Below are 17,345 nucleotides of genomic sequence, written 5' to 3' on the forward strand. Positions count from 1 at the left end.
ATCCTCAGTGCTGTTCACTGATGAAAGTCGATCATGCTGAGCAGAAATGATGGCCGCCAATGATGTTGGAGACCATCAAGGAGAGTGCTATGCATCAGCCACTGTTGTCACCAGACGAGCCTTTGGTGGTGGTGTAGTTACAGTGTGGACAGGTGTGGCTAGTCAATACAGAACACTTTGTGAATGGTAAGTGACAAGCCTATACTACTTGAATAACCTCATTAATTCAGTCATTGTGCCTCTGCATGAACAGCAGAAGCCCAATTACATCTTAATGGATGACCGTGTCAGCCCAGTGAGGTTGCATCATTAGGGAATGGCTACTGGAGACTGGGGTACCTCAAATGAAGTGGCCTGCACTTTCTCCAGACCTGAATTCTATTGAAAACCTATGATATCAGCTGAGTCGCTGTGTGGAGGCTCGTAACTCTGTACCCCAGAACCTCAACTCCCATGGAAAATTACGCAGTTGACGCAGAGTCGGGTTTTAATCCTTAAAGGGCATAAATCACCTAACATTCCTAAATTGTTTGGAATAACATGCTTTAAAACATCAGGTATGATGTTGTCTCGATCAGGTAGTGTAAGGGTTACGCATGCTTCACAGTGACAGACCAAACTCCGTGTTCAACGCACCGCAAACAGTCCATTTGCACATCCGCAAACTCCCCATTTGCACAAGGCTGGATACCAAGCTAGCCATGTCCCGTTCCTTGTCCTCACTGATGTAATTGAAGGTCTCTTCCTCCACCCAGCCACGTACAACACCAAGGGTCCCCGAAAGGTGACAACAAGCCCCCTGGTACGCCTGCTGTGGTTGGTCTTCCACCTCCTCAAAGCCACCTTCCTCCTCTGACTCCTCTTCTTCAGACTCCTCTCTCTGCGTTATTATAATGTGTGTTAAGTAGTACTATTCCTATCAGGGGACGTGTATGGAATAGATTTTAGGAACCGGGAGATGGAAAAAGATGCTTGGTCGGTCCTCCTACTTCCAATTTGGGGCACTGCGCGTGCAATGTACTGTGCCACCAGATAGGAGTGGTGTGTTAAGTAGTACTATTCCTAGCAGTTTAATCCCTGTTACGTCGCCTATAAGGGGACGTATATGGAATAGATTTTAGACAACCGCAAAGAGTTGTCAATAGTTGACACACTCATGACATAAATGTTATTCCTCTATGCGTCAATCTTGGTGTAGTGATGACTGTGTTCGTGCGCACGTTTGGGAGATTGCAGGCGATGTTTTTTTTTTTTAAAAGCCTATGGTCGTGCTGAGGTAGTTCAGTGACAGTTAAGTGACCCAAAAAACAATGATTCTGCAGTGTGGGCCCATTGTTGGCCTAGTAGGCTTTAATGATCACCTTAGATGATCACAAAGAAAATTTAATGTTTTTTCTATGCAAAATTATTCCAGCCGATTGCTTTTGGTCTGTTCACATTGAAGCAACGACCCTTATCATCTGGGGTGTGCCAACATTGCCATTGCCAACACACTCATAGAGGTGGTCGCTTCATTGTGATATGCAAGCCCCTTCCCACAACAAGGTAACGATCACGAAGGGGAATTGACACCTGTATGTGCCTTTTTTTTTTTTTTTTCGTTTTTGCAGCCACAGTGCAGCACCAGAGGGCCAGAAATTTTTGGCATGTACACATGCCTGAAAAATTAGGTATTGTTGCAGCCGCTGCTGTAGCAGTGGCCAGAAAAATTGATCTTTCCAGGCAGAAAAAGCCCTAAAACATTGCGGCTTGAACCCTAGTTGGTGGCGGATAAGTCACGCAAGTCATCCGGCATTCAGAGATAAATACAGCAGCGTGGTGGACCATTTTAGCCAAGGCAGCTCATCTCATCAGGCCTTTTTTAGTCGAATGTATCACCCACTGTCCGTTTCTTCGGGATCCATGCTCATTCATCTCAATAAAGGTGAGGTAATCTAGACTTTTTTGACCTAGGCGACTTCTCTTCTCAGTGACAAATACCTCCTGCTGCACTGAAGGTCCTTTCTGACAGGACACTTGAAGCGGGGCAGGCCAGAAGTTCTATCGCAAATGGGATAGCTCAGGCCACAGGTCAAGCCTGCACACCCAGTAGTCAAGGGGTTCATCGCTCCTCAGAGTGTCGATATCTGCAGTTAAGGCGAGGTAGTCTGCTACCTGTCGGTCGAGTCGTTCTCTGAGGGTGGACCCCGAAGGGCTGTGGCGATGCGTAGGACTTAAAAAGCTCTGCATGTCCTCCATCAACAACAAGTCTGTAAAGCGTCCTGTCCTTGCCGGCGTGGTCGTGGTAGGAGGAGGATTACTTTCACCTCTTCCCCTGTTAGATTCCCGTTGTGCTGTGACATCACCCTTATACGCTGTGTAAAGCATACTTTATAATTTATTTTAGAACTGCTGCATCCTTTCCGACTTCCGGTAATTCGGTAACATTTCAGGCACTTTCTGCTTATACCGGGGGTCTAGTAACGTGGCCACCCAGTACAGGTCGTTCTCCTTCAGCCTTTTTATACGAGGGTCCCTCAACAGGCACGACAGCATGAAAGACCCCATTTGCACAAGGTTGGATGCTGAGCTACTCATGTCCCGTTCCTCGTCCTCAGTGATCTCACTGAAGGTATCCTCTTCCCCCCCCCAGCCACGTACAACACCATGGGTACCAGATAAATGACAACGAGCACCCTGGGATGCCTGCTGTGGTTGGTCTTCCTTCTCCTCCTCAAAGCCACATTCCTCCTTTGACTCCTCTTCCTCACACTCCTCTTCCAGCGTGCCGCAGGTCCATCCAAGCGTGCTGTTAAGGCTGTTTCTGGTGGTGATGGGTGACCACAACTCTTCCTCTTCTCTTCACGCTAATCTACGGCCTGATCCAGCACTCTTCGCAGGGCACGCTCCAGGAAGAAAACAAATGGGATGATGTCGCTGATGGTGCCTTTGGTGCGACTGACTAGGTTTTTCACCTCCTCAAAAGGACGCATGAGCCTACAGGCATTGCGCATGAGCGTCCAGTAACGTGGCAAAAAAATTCCCAGCTCCGCAGAGGCCTGTCCTAGCACCCCGGTCATACAAATACTCGTTGATGGCTTTTTCGTGTTGGAGCAGGCAGTCGAACATTAGGCAGTCGAACATTAGAGTGTTGAATTCCAACGTGTCGGTCTGGTCGCAATCAAGCGCCTCACTGGCTGTTGTTTTGCATGGATATCTGAAAAGTGCGCCATGGCCGTGTAGGAACGCCTGAAATCCTGACCTGCTTGAGGACGTCATGTAAGCCTGGGTACTTATGCACAAAGCATTGTACGATCAGATTACACACATGTGCCATGCACGGCACATGTGTCAACTTGCCCAAATTCAATGCCACCAACAAATTGCTTCCGTTGTCGCACACCACTTTGCCGATCTCCAGTTGGTGCAGAGTCAGCCACTGATCCACCTGTGCGTTCAGGGCGGACAGGAGTGCTGGTCCAGTGTGACTCTCTGCATTCAGGCAAGTCAACCCCAAGATGACGTGACACTGTCGTATCCGGGATGTGGAATAGCCCCTGGGGAGCTGGGGGGGTGCCGTTGATGTGGAGCAAGACGCAGCAGCAGAAGAGGACTCAGCCAAAGAGGTTATGGAAGAGGATGGAGTAGGAGGAGTAGAGGAGGTGGCAGCAGGCCTGCCTGCAAGTCGTGGCGGTGTCACCAACTCCTCTGCAGAGCCAGGCATTCCATGCTTGGCAGCCGTCAGCAGGTTTACCCAATGCGCAGTGTAGGCGATATACCTGCCCTGACCGTGCTTTGCAGACCAGGTAGCAGTGGTCAGATGGACCCTTGCCCGAACACTGTGTGCCAGACATGCCATTACTTCCTTTTGCACAATCGAGTACAGGTTGGGAATTGCCTTTTGTGCAAAGAAATTTCGGCTGGGTACCTTCCACTGCGGTGTCCCAATAGCTACAAATTTTTGGAAGGCCTCAAACTCCACCAGCTTGTATGGTAAAAGCTGGCGGGCTAAGAGTTCCGACAAGCCAGCTGTCAGACGCCGGGCAAGGGGGTGACTTTGTGACATTGTCTTCTTACGCTCAAACATGTCCTTGACAGACACCTGACTGTGGGCAGATGAGCAGGAACTGCTCAAGGCGAGAGACGGAGTGGCGGATGGTTGAGAGGGGGCAAGGAGGACAGCAGTAGGTTGACGTGGCTGAAGATGCTGGACCAGGAGGAGGATGGTGGCTTTGAGTTTGTGTGCTGCTTGTACTCATGTGTTGATCCCATAGGCGTTTGTGATGTGCGATCATGTGCCTTCGCAAAGCAGTTGCACCTAGGTGGGTGTTGGACTTCCCATGACTCAGTTTCTTTTGGCCCTTGTTGCAAATGGCATCGCTGTTGTCAGAGGCAGACACACAAAAAAAATGCCACACTGCTGAGCTCTGCAATGACGGTATTCTGGTGGTGGCAACAGCATGCGTTGATTGGCGTGCTGTCTGGCTGACCCCGGGTGCCGATGCATGCTGTCTGACTGTGCCACTAGCTCCTTGCGACGACCTCCCCTGCTTCCAACTCGTCTTCTCCTCCTCTCAGTCTCCCCATCTGAACTTTCCCCCTGTTTTTCTTCTCTTCGAGCCGGCACCCACGTGACATCCACGGACACATCGTCATCATCAACCGCTTCACTTGTATCTGACAACTCAGCAAAGGAAGCAGCAGCGGGTACAACATCCTCATCATCACACCGTACGTCCATGTGTGTAATGCTGCCTGACGGAGACATATCCCTGTTATCTACATCCTCTGGCAATAATGGTTGCGCATCACTCATTTCTTCCAACTGATGTGTAAATAACTCCTCTGACAGATCAAGTGAAGCGGCTGTGGTGCTAGTGTTAGTGGTGGCGGCAGGCGGGCGAGTGGGAACTTGAGAGCTGCCCGAAGCTGAGCTGGAGGAGGATGGTGCGTCAAGGTTCCGAGTGGAAGCTGTAGAAGATTGGGTGTCCTGTGTTAGCCAGTCAACTATGTCCTCAGAACTTTTCGAGTTCAGGGTACGTGGCCTCTGAACACTGGGCATTATTCTAGGACCAAAGGGAATCACAGCACCACGACCACGATGGCCCCTGCGGGGTGGCCTGCCTCTGCCTGTCATTTTTTTTTAGATTAGTTAAGTTGTACTATGCGTGCAAGCTACTGTGACACCAGATATGAGTTGCGCTGGTGACACTATGCACTTGCAGCAGGGCCTTAAACACACAAACACGTGCAGGCAACTGACTGCTATTTATTCACAGTCAAAATTGTTGTTTTTCTTTAAATGTAATCTACTGTGACACCAGATATGAGTTGCGCTGGTGACATTGTGCACTTGCAGGGCATGAAACACACGCGCGTGTCGGCAACTGACTGCTATTATATTACAGTCAAAAAGTTTTTTTTTGTTTTTTTTTTAAATGCAAGCTACTGTGACACCAGATATGAGTGGTGGCACTGGGCAAGTGGGCACAGTATACGCTGTGAGCCTGACACACACGCTGGCAGGCAACTGAGATTTCACAGGAAAAAAGGGCTTTTTGGGGTGCTGTTCTTACAGTAGAGATCAGATGAGTCTTTCAGGACTGTAGTGGACACTGAATACACTGGCCTAGCTATTGATTTCCCTATTAAATCAGCAGCAGCTACACTGTCCCTCCTCTCACTAAGACTGCAGCTTCCGAATGAATCTAAAATGGATGCTGTCCAGGAGGTGGGAGGGTCTGGGAGGGAGGGTCTGCTGCTGATTGGCTGGAGTGTGTCTGCTGACTGTGAGGTACAGGGTCATTAGGAACCCAGCTCGAAGTTGAATTCGAAATGCGATTAATATAACCTCTATTAATCGCATTGCGATTACAACTTGTGACACTGCAGCTTCTGAATGAATCTAAGATGGATGCTGTCCTTGCTTTTTGATAGGAGGTGGGAGGGTATGCTGATTGGCTGGAATTTGTAATTACACTGCGCTTCTGAGACAACATGCAGTGTAATCTTGAAGACAAAGTAGTACTTGCACGAGCGCCACTACCTCTTCGAACCACTGTTCAGCGCAGGGTACCGGGAATTTGACCCCCACTAATCAGATATTGATCTATGAGGATAGGTCCTCTATATGTTCTGGCTTCACAACCCCTTTAAGCAGATTGCTGCAGCCTAATATGCCCTACTGCACTTTCTACAATTGAGACAAGACTAAGGCTTGTTTACTTCCAACATTCTAACTGGAACATGAAGAGAACGTCCATCCTGACAAGTGTTTGCTGTCCCTAAATAATGTCTAGGTTTTGTGTCCTTTTTAAGAAGACTGTTCTAAATTGTTCTTCAGTATTGCTACCACAGTCTGAGCTGCATACCCCCTTTTCTTACAGGTACAGGGACTAATGCTTGTTATATGGAGGAAATGAAAAATGTCGAGTTGCTAGATGGAGATGATGGACAAATGTGTATTAATATGGAGTGGGGCGCATTTGGAGACAATGGGTGCCTGAATGACATCACTACTTCTTTTGATGAAGATGTTGACAACCACTCTATTAATCCTAGGAAACAAAGGTTTTTCATCAAATCTTATCCAATATTTCAATATCCTATATTATGAAACTCTCTCTACAGTTACAGATGAAGACGATTTTTCAGCTTAAAATATTATTGGAGCGGTAAATGACTACTGCAGCCAGCGAAAAGTAACATGCTCCAAATCTCTTCCTTTTTTTTTTTTTTTTTTTTTAGATATGAGAAAATGATCAGCGGAATGTACTTGGGAGAGATTGTGCGCAAGGTTCTAATCAAACTCACTCAACAAAAAGTTTTATTTGGTGGCAAAATGTCTGACAAGCTAAATACAACAGGACTTTTTCCTACTAAGTTCTTATCCAGCATTGAAAGGTATGATATGATCTGTTGTATATGAAATGTGCCAGATTCTGTCATTCTGGAATGATTTCATCCATTTTTGTTTAACTAGACTGGCAGTGATTGGCTTATACTGATGCATTTTTAATACCAGTTTAGTTAAAAAATAATTTTGAACAAATGGCACCTAATTGCATGAATTGTGGTGCATGCTGCTGCTACTTTCTAGAAAACCTTTTTTTATTCTTAATACAGTCAGGTCCATAAATATTGGGACATCGACACAATTCTAACATTTTTGGCTCTATACACCACCACAATGGATTTGAAATGAAATGAACAAGATGTGCTTTAACTGCAGACTGTCAGCTTTAATTTGAGGGTATTTACATCCAAATCAGGTGAACAGTGTAGGAATTACAACAATTTGCATATGTGCCTTCCACTTGTTAAGGGACCAAAAGTAATGGGACAATTGGCTTCTCAGCTGTTCCATGGCCAGGTGTGTGTTATTCCCTCATTATCCCAATTACAATGAGCAGATAAAAGGTCCAGAGTTCATTTCAAGTGTGCTTTTTGTATTTGGAATCTGTTTCTGTCAACTGTCAAGATGAGATCCAAAGAGCTGTCACTATCAGTGAAGCAAGCCATCATTAGGCTGAAAAAAAAAAAAAAAAAAAACATTAGGCGTGGCCTAAACAACTGTTTGGAACATTCTTAAAAAGAAGGAACGCAACGGTGAGCTCAGCAACACCAAAAGACCTGGAAGACCACTGAAAACAACTGTGGTGGATGACCAAAGAATTCTTTCCCTGGTGAAGAAAACACTCTTCACAACAGTTGGCCAGATCAATAACACTCTCCAGAAGGTAGGTGTATGTGTGTCAAAGTCAACAATCAAGAGAAGACTTCACCAGAGTGAATACAGAGGGTTCACCACAAGATGTAAACCATTGGTGAGCATCAAAAACAGGAGGGCCAGATTAGAGTTTGCCAAACAACATCTAAAAAAGCCTTCACAGTTCTGGAACAACATTCTATGGACAGATGAGACCAAGATCAACTTGTACCAGAGTGATGGGAAGAGTATGGAGAAGGAAAGGAACTGCTCATGATCCTAATCATGCCACCTCATCAGTGAAGCATGATGGTGGTAGTGTCATGGCGTGGGCATGTATGGCTGCCAATGGAACTGGTTCTCTTGTATTTATTGATGATGTGACTGCTGACAAAAGCAGCAGGATGAATTCTGAAGTGTTTCAGGCAACATTATCTGCTCATATTCAGCCAAATGCTTCAGAACTCATTGGACGGCGCTTCACAGTGCAGATGGACAATGACCCAAAGCATACTGCAAAAGCAACCAAAGAGTTTTTTAAGGGAAAGAAGTGGAATGTTATCCAATGGCCAAGTCAATCACCTGACCTGAATCCGATTGAGCATGTATTTCACTTGCTGAAGACAAAACTGAAGGGAAAATGCCCCAAGAACCAGCAGGAACTGAAGACAGTTGCAGTAGAGGCCTGGCAGAGCATCACCAGGGATGAATCCCAGCGTCTGGTGATGTCTATGAGTTCCAGACTTCAGGCTGTAATTGACTGCAAAGGATTTGCAACCAAGTATTAAAAAGTAAAAGTTTGATTTATGATGAATGATGATTATTCTGTCCCATAACTTTTGGTTCCTTAACAAGTGGGAGGCACATATGCAAACTGTTGTAATTTCTACACCGTTCACCTGATTTGGATGTAAATACCCTCAAATTAAAGCTGACAGTCTGCAGTTAAAGCATATCTTGTTTGTTTCATTTCAAATCCATTGTGGTGGTGTATAGAGCATAAAATGGTAGAATTGTGTCGATGTCCCAATATTTATGGACCTGACTAATTATACGTCGGAGAAAATACAAGAAATAGTAGAAGAGCCATATTGAGAATCCTTGATCCAAATAAAAACTGCTACAGTGGCTCCTTTTTACAGATTACATTTATACAGTGTATATGATCTATCAACAGACCTGGTGTCCGACATCCATGTTATATTATAAAGCATGAAAAGGCTTATTTTATAACCAGTGTTTACATGCAAACAAAAATTCATGCAGTAATGTGAAATTGTTATTTTGACCATATATAAAAATTATAAAGTAATTATTTGATGGCATGACCAAATCAATAACATTCCTTGGCAGTAATCGGGTTGAGCTCTATTTTATGTATGATTGTATTGTAGTTTTGGTTTTTTTACATCCTATTTATTACCATGTTCTTCCTTCCTTCTTTCCAATCACATAAAATTCAGATTCCATAGAATCTGAACTTTTAAAAAAAAATTGCGTTGTATTTCCAAATTGTAGAATCAATTGGCTCCTTTCTAGTTGCCATACATTGCCTCCATGGAGATTATATACTTTTCTTTTGTTGGATATTAACATATTTCTGATGTAGTTTCTTGGTTTGAATTATGTCATGTTAAGATTTTAATTTTTATTTTTTGCAAACTGTGTCGGGGGTGAACCAGGCTTGTAGACATTTACAAGGATTTCTATTCCCTCCTTAGTGATACTCTTGGCCTGCTGCAGGTTCGTGCCATTTTAGCTGAGTTGGGTTTGAAGAGCACATGTGATGATACAGTGCTGGTAAAAGAGGTTTGTACCACAGTATCAAGAAGAGCAGCTCAACTATGTGCTTCTGGCATTGCTGCTGTTGTACAGAAGATCCGAGAAAACCGAGGTCTCGAGCATCTTAAAATCACTGTAGGAGTGGATGGAACTTTGTACAGGCTGCATCCCCAGTAAGTGGATGATGAGATCTCATTACTGTTGGTAACCTGACAACTGAACATAGTAGAGTGAATTTAAAGGGAATTTATTATCGGAAAATTACATATTAAAATAAAATCTCATTTTTTTAAATTATTTGTGTAAATCCCACTTAAAAATATTCTTCTTCAACCAGACCACTAGAGCATACAAAATAGGCTTATGTTTCCTGTCTTTTGCATCTCACTTGTCCCCTTTGCTGAGTAAACATAGGCCAGCAAAGCACAGGAGAGGCTTAATGACAGCATGCCTCAATGCCACTCGCTGGTCTGTACTGTACTGTACTGAAAGGGTCTGTACTCTTGGTGGCATTCCTTCTTGGAGCTTTCGTTGTCTAGGACATTGTTAGGACCACTGAATTCCATTCAATAAAACTGCCATGATGTATGTACATACACACACACACTGCTGTACTGGCTATAGAGACAAGTGAGTGTTTATCTACAATATGGCTGCCCTTAGCAAATTGAAAAAAAAAAATGTATTCAGCTCCTGTGTTGAACTATGTACACCAAGGTGCTCCTCCATGTAAACAGACTACATCATACAGATGTGCTTTTTCATTGACTCCTTTTCATGATAAGCTATTGGTTGAGGTTATAGTACTAAAAGTTAGAGTAGTTAATTGAACCATGTCTCTATTGGTAATGAGACTGTACCCAGTTACCGTATATGCCCAACTACAGATGGTAGCTGGCTTGTTCATGTAGCTTTTTATCTGAATAGTCTGAATGTAATCCATCGTTTTCTGAAATAGGTTATTTATACTGTAATCCTTAGCTGGAATGTAAAACTGACATTTATATTACTGTTCTGGGCTGTAGAGCTGGAATTATTTAGCAGTCCTCTGAGAACAATGAGTCAACTCTCAATCTAGATGTTGTGACTTGTAGACTTGGAGTTGAGTTGCTAAAAGTTGTACAGATGACTTTTTTTTTTGTCCTTGTCATTTTTAAAATGTGCAGCACATTTGTTTTGAGAAACATATGCATCAAAGTTTCCCAGGTCTGCTTAATGAAGGTCTTGTTGATATTCTGAAATATTAGCAAATTCCCTTCCTTGATTATATCTTGCGGTTTTTAAAAGTCTTCCACTGGACACATTGGTGTCCATTCAGACGTCCGCAAGTGTTTTGCGGATCCACAAAACACCGGGCCGCACATGACCGGCACCCTAATAGAAATGCATTTTCTTGTCCGTGTCTGCGGACAAGAATAGGACATGCTCTATTTTTTTGCGGGGCTGCGGAACAGAAGAGCGGATGCGGACAGCACACAGTGTGCTGTCCGCATACGCACTTCTGTTCCGCAGCCCCGTTGAAAATGAATGGGTCCGTACCGTTAAGCAAAATTGCGTAACGGATCCGGACCTATTCATACAGACGTGTGAATGGACCCTTAGTCAACAGGCCGTGAAATAAGTAGGAGCTGATGTTTGTTGCACCCACTAATCAGGTGCGTGGTGTGTTTTTTGTTTTTTTGCTCAGCATTAGACTATTCATGTTCTAACCTCCTCTCTCGTTCTAGCTTTGCTGGAGTGCTTAAGAAGACTGTGCAGATGTTGGCTCCAGAATGTGAGGTTACCTTCCGTCTTTCAGAAGATGGTTCTGGCAAGGGGGCAGCTTTAATTACTGCAGTCGCTTGTCGTGTTGCTGGTGCTGAGCCACTGCCAGCGTAACACAGGTCAAATATTAACAGGCCTACATTTCGAAATATTACTCTTCTGCCAATCGAATGTTATTGTCCTTTTAATGTTCTATTTATATGGAATTTGTCTGTATAATTTGTAAAAATTAAATATTTTTGCATGGAAATTTTTTTTCTTTAGTTTTTCTTTCAATCCATTCTTAAATGGCTGTAATTCACTCTGGTTCCAGAGTCTGTCATGGAAAAGGTTTTCCTTCATTGAAACGAAATATGTCATTTATACAGCGGCATAAGAGAATTGTGTGAATTAAGCCCCCAAAGAACAATTTACAGTACTGTACACCTACTGTAGCAGCAATTCGTCCGGTTAAGATACTGTGCGTGGGTGTGCTGGGAGGGTTGCCATGCGATCTTTTGAAGCTTTGCTTGTATTTTTCAGGGGGAGCAACTGTCATTATGGACCGAGAGGCATGTATAGCAGAGGCAATGAAGCAATTGAACTATAATATTGTATATAAAAAATTTAAAGGAGATCCTGCTCCTGTATTAATGAAGGAACTTAGAATATTATTGAATGAGTTCATTCAAAGTGGAATTATAGAAGAAAAAATTGAGAATACCCTAATATGTGAAAGTCCAAAAGTGCCAATACTATATTTATTGCCTAAAATCCATAAGGACAGATTGAACCCCCCTGGATGCCCTATAGTTTCCTGCATTGGTTCATTGTTGCAACCTGTAGGAATTTATGTAGATGTTTTCTTACAGAGAAAAGTAAGAACACTACAGAGATGTCTTTCTGATACTAAAGATTTTTTGAGACAACTAGAAGAAGAAAGATGTGATAATGTCACCTCTTTATGTACATTAGATGTACAGAGTTTGTAACATAGTACATAAGGCCGAAAAAAGACATTTGTCCATCCAGTTCGACCTGTTATCCTGCAAGTTGATCCAGAGGAAGGCAAAAAATAAAACAACTGTGAGGTGAAGCCAATTTTCCCCACTTTAGGGGAATAAAAAATTCCTTCCGACTCCAATCAGGCAATCAGAATAACTCCCTGGACCAACGACCTCTCTCTACTAGCTATAACCTGTAATATTATTACACTCCAGAAATACATCCAGGCCACTCTTGAATTCCTTTATTGTACTCACCATCACCACCTCCTCAGGCAGAGAGTTCCATAGTCTCACTGCTCTTACCGTAAAGAATCCTCTTCTATGTTTGTGTACAAACCTTCTTTCCTCCAGACGCAGAGGATGTCCCCTCACCACAGTCACAGTCCTGGGGATAAATATATGATGGGCTAGATCTCTGTATTGACCCCTGATATATTTATACATAGTAATTAGATTTCCCCTCAGTCTTTTTTCTAAAGTGAATAACCCTAATGTTGATAATCTTTCAGGGTACTGTAGTTGCCCCATTCCAGTTATTACTTTAGTTGCCCTCCTCTGGACCCTCTCTCAGCTTTGCTATGTCTGCCTTGTTCACAGGAGCCCAGAACTGAACACAGTACTCCATTGTGGTCTGACTTAGTGATTGTAAAGTGGTAGGACTATGTTCTCATCACGGGCATCTATGCCCCTTTTGATGCAACCCATTATCTTATTGGCCTTGGCAGCAGCTGCCTGACACTGGTTTTTGCAGCTTAGTTTGCTGTTTATTAAAATTCCTAGATCCTTTTCCATGTCAGTGTTACTGAGTGTTTTACCATTTAGTATGTACGGGTGACTTGCCTTATTCCTTCCCATGTGCATAACTTTACAATTTTTCAGTGTTAAACCTAATCTGCCACTTATCTGCCCAAGCTCCAATCTATCCTGATCCCTCTGTAGTAGTATACTGTCCCTTCAGTGTTAATTACTTTTACACATTTTAGTGTCATCTGCGAAAATTGATATTTTACTATGCAAGCCTTCTACAAGATCATTAATAATATATTGAAGATAATAGGGCCAATACTGACCCCTGAGGTACCCCACTAGTGACAGTGACCCAATCTGAGTGTGTACCGTTAATAACCACCCCTCTGTTTTCTATCATTGAGCCAGTTACTTACCCACATACAGATGTTTTCTCCCAGTCCGTGCATTCTCATTTTATTAACTAACCTTTGATGTGGTATCAGTGTCAAATGCTTTGGAGAAGTCCCAGATACACGACATCCATTGATTCGCCGCTGTCAAGTCTAGAACTTACCCTCCTCATAGAAACTGATTAAATTAGTTTGGCATGACCGATCCCTCATGAAGCATGATGATATGGTGTTATTTGCTTATTTCCGTTGAGATGCTCTAACATAGCATCTCTCAGAAAACCTTCAAACAGTTTACCCACAACAGATGTTAAACTTACCGGCCTATAGTTTCCAGGCTCTGTTTTGGACCCTTTTTGAATATTGCACACTAATATTCCCCAACATGAAGGACTCCAATGCGTTGGGGAGATATTGATGCAGGATGCCAGTCTGGACAACTGCATGATTGCCTTCCTGATGACATTATTGGAGTTCATTCTTACAAAAATTATTTTAGATGTAATGAAGATCATTACTTGCAGCTGTGGGGAACTTCAATGGGGTCCTCCGCTGCGCCAAGTTTTTGCTAATATTTTCATAGCGGCATTTGAGAATGAGCATATTTTCATCATGGAAAATTAGAAACCTCATTGACATGGCTACGCTATGTGGATGATATATTTCTACTGTAGAAGGGTACGGAACAGTTACTGATGGAATTCATCGATTATCTCAATTCCTACCATGAAACTATAAAATTTCAATTGCCCTAATACTATACAGTTCTTAGATGTGGAGATTAAGAAAGGAGACAATGGGAGATTTAATACTAACTATATGCCAAGCCAACTGATCAAAATAGACATGCGACTCTCATAAAAAATTAAATATTGGGGATTATTAAAACATGATTTAAAAAAATTGCAATTTATTTAAAGAAAGACCTAGTTTTTCATATCTGAGAGGTAGAACTGTAGGGAATACACTTATCAGAGGTGACATCAGAACAAAAAAGAAATAACAAACAGATGTTTTTAGCTGCAAGGAAGAAAGAACCTTCCCATGTTTATCCTGTACTAACTGCAATTCCATTTTGAAAGGAGATTCGATATATCACCCAAAACAGGGATATAAATCCCAATGCACCATTTTTCATATGTAAATTATGATGATGGAAAGTAATTGTATTTAAAGCGCATGGTTACAACCACAGGCACGCATGATTAAGGGGCGTGACCCCCTAAATGTCCTCGTAGCAATGGGGTAGCAATCAGTTCAGAGCTCGCAGGAGTACTATGCAATTCTAGCCAATTTATCAAGAGTATTATTTATACTTCACGAATAACCTTTTGAATAGCGATTAATACGACTGAAAGCGACTGAATGGATTATGTGGATATATTTGTGGTGCTTGAGTAAGGTTCTGATCAGGCAGTGGTATACTACAGGTGGAGCACCATTGATGATTGAAGGGTTGCTATGCAAACCAGCCAGGCCCTAGTTAGTTGACCCTTCAGTGAGGTTTGAAGCTCAACAACCAGGTTGCTGGCTCAGTGTTAAATTCCCACCTAGCTTCTGGGATTTAAGACTGCAACCCTGTGATTGCCATTACCTGTGATTTTGTTGTATACTAGTTCCTGTTTTTTTGTGCTACTCACTACTATATGTTTTAACTCTTGGTAATCTGACTATGGCTTGTTTCTGGATTAACCCCTCATCAGCTGATTTTGGCATTATCTGTCCCTCCTGGGTTTGGCCCTGCTTGCATATACTCTTTGCACCCTCTGGACATTCTGGTAGGTGTTCTTTTAGCAAGCTCACTTCAGTTTTCTGCTACCATTACTCCGCAGATGTTACCTGGGTTCCTTGCAGCCAAGTCCATCTTACCTCACAGCAGGCTCTGTGAAGAACCAAGGGGTAGCCTTACCCTCCTACCAACTGAAGTGGTAACAGTTTTTCGCAGTGACCATAGTATTTCATGATGTTGCCCTCTAGAATTTGTATTTTTTGACATTTAATGTTTAATATGACATAATTTTGTAATGATCCAATGAAACTGGAGAAGTTGTAAATTTATTCAAACCCCTTGTAAAAGTTACTAGTCTGTGAACTTCAGCCACATTTGTCAACAATAAAAACAAGATGTTTAGTATAATTTAATGTTAATATGCGTTTCACTGGATACAGAAACTGTATCATAGCATGGCCGTGTCAACATATTGGCAAGGAAACAATTGAAAATACAATTCAAGGAATATCATATATCCATTTGGAAAAGTTACAAAACACTTCTGAACTGTGGAACTTGTGTAATCATGGGATATCACAAAACAGATTGCCCCTGGAATGTAACAAGATCCAAATATTTCCCAAGCTATTTGGTTAACGTTCTATGGATCAATGTCCAAAAGTAGTCAACTGTGGACAGTTTCATTTATATCTAGTGTAAAGAAAACACAGAATGCAATCCTGGAAGGTCTTATTTAAGGCCTCTTTTACAAGAGCCTTAGGGATTGCCTCAGGATGAGTTCAGTGAAACTCGAACAATTTTGGGACCAAATTATTTCAGATTTCTCTGTGATCATCAGTGCTTCAGTTTTTTGTTTTTTTCCACATGGATGCTATAATTTTGATATTTTTCACAAGCATGAAAAAAAAACCTGAAGCATTACAAATTACATCTACTAGCAATCATTAGTGAAAAACGCTTTTGCATCGGATTGCATCTGGATGCAATGCATTTTTTCATGAAGCCCCATTCACTTCTATGCGACCAGGGCTTGTGTGAAAACGCTGAATATAAAACATTCTGCGATTCTCGCGCAACGCAGAAAAGCTGCATGAAAAACAACACTCATGAGCACAGATCATTGAAATGAATGGATGAGGATTCGGTTGCGGGCGCTATGCGTTCACTTCACGCATAGCACCTGGATCGAAAACTTGCTTGTGTGAAAGGGGCCTAAAGGTGTCAAAATGCCCTATTGGGATATATGAACATGAAGGCAGTCCTCCACTTGTGAGGGCCCCCTCTAAGCTCCAGAAAGGAAAGTGACTCCTGCACTACTGGTGGACTTGAATTACATGGTTGTCTGTTCATTCAAATGCTCACAATACAATTCTAGATTTACCCTGCAGGGGGAAAGGGGAAATGTCGGTTTGTAAGAGGACTTTCTTGGCAATTAGCAGGTGGCTATGGAAGGTTAGTAAGATAAACTTGTGTTGAACATCACAGAGGAACCCCTATAAAGTGTTCTTTTTCTGGCATTTTAAACTGCACAAAAAAAAAACTTATTTTAAAACGGTTTAAATAAGCATTTTAAGTGTAATGTGCATTTATTTATTTTTAACCATTGACTATAAATGTCCTGGGCGGACGGGTTTTATCTCTGATCGGACGTTTATGAACATCCTTTCAGAGATGGCAGCTGCGTGCTAATCGTGCAGATGCCTAGCTGGGGGCCCCGCTGTCAGTGACAGCAGGGCACCCCAGAGAGAAGACAGGGACATTCCTGGGTTGTCCCTGCCTTCTATATCGCTGTATACACAGCACTCAACAGGCCGCTCTGTATACAGCTGAGGAAGCGATGCGCCACTTCCTGGCCCGGCCCAGTGATCATATGATCGCCCTGGGCTGGTGAGTGCAGGAGCTGTCGGGTCATCCATAGACCACGATCAGCCCTGCACTGAGGCTGTACAGCGCTGTAATATACTGTACAGACTCTCTGGGGGGGGGGGGGGGGGGGGGGGTGTATTTCCCGTAACTGGGGCTACTATGTCAGCCCAAGTTACAGGATAAATCAATAGTAAAAAAAAACAAAGTTAAATTTTTCCCAGAGGTGTTGTATGACCTTATGGGGGACACAAAGTGTAAAATAAAAAAGGAAAAAATAAAAAACTATTTCACATTTAAAAAAATTAAATAATTCCCCAAATCCGTTAATTAAAAAATGTTAGATAGAATAAAAAAAAAATAGACATATTTGGTATCACCGTGTCTGCAAC

At 42.8% G+C, this 17,345-nt stretch overlaps 1 protein-coding gene across 1 annotated transcript in view; it reads left to right on the forward strand.

The window, feature by feature from the left end:
* The window catches only part of HK3 (hexokinase 3), a 176,252-nt gene extending 164,773 nt beyond the window's left edge, over nt 1-11,479 (forward strand). The window contains 4 exon segments of the mRNA XM_040406681.1: nt 6,366-6,549; nt 6,727-6,882; nt 9,409-9,642; nt 11,197-11,479. Of these exon segments, the coding sequence (XP_040262615.1) occupies nt 6,366-6,549; nt 6,727-6,882; nt 9,409-9,642; nt 11,197-11,347 (725 nt within the window). The 3' untranslated portion in view covers nt 11,348-11,479.
* Nucleotides 11,480-17,345: the final 5,866 nt, after the last annotated feature.

This window comes from Bufo bufo, chromosome 1 (genome assembly GCF_905171765.1).
Source record: "Bufo bufo chromosome 1, aBufBuf1.1, whole genome shotgun sequence".
In the NCBI taxonomy this organism is placed as follows: domain Eukaryota; kingdom Metazoa; phylum Chordata; class Amphibia; order Anura; family Bufonidae; genus Bufo; species Bufo bufo.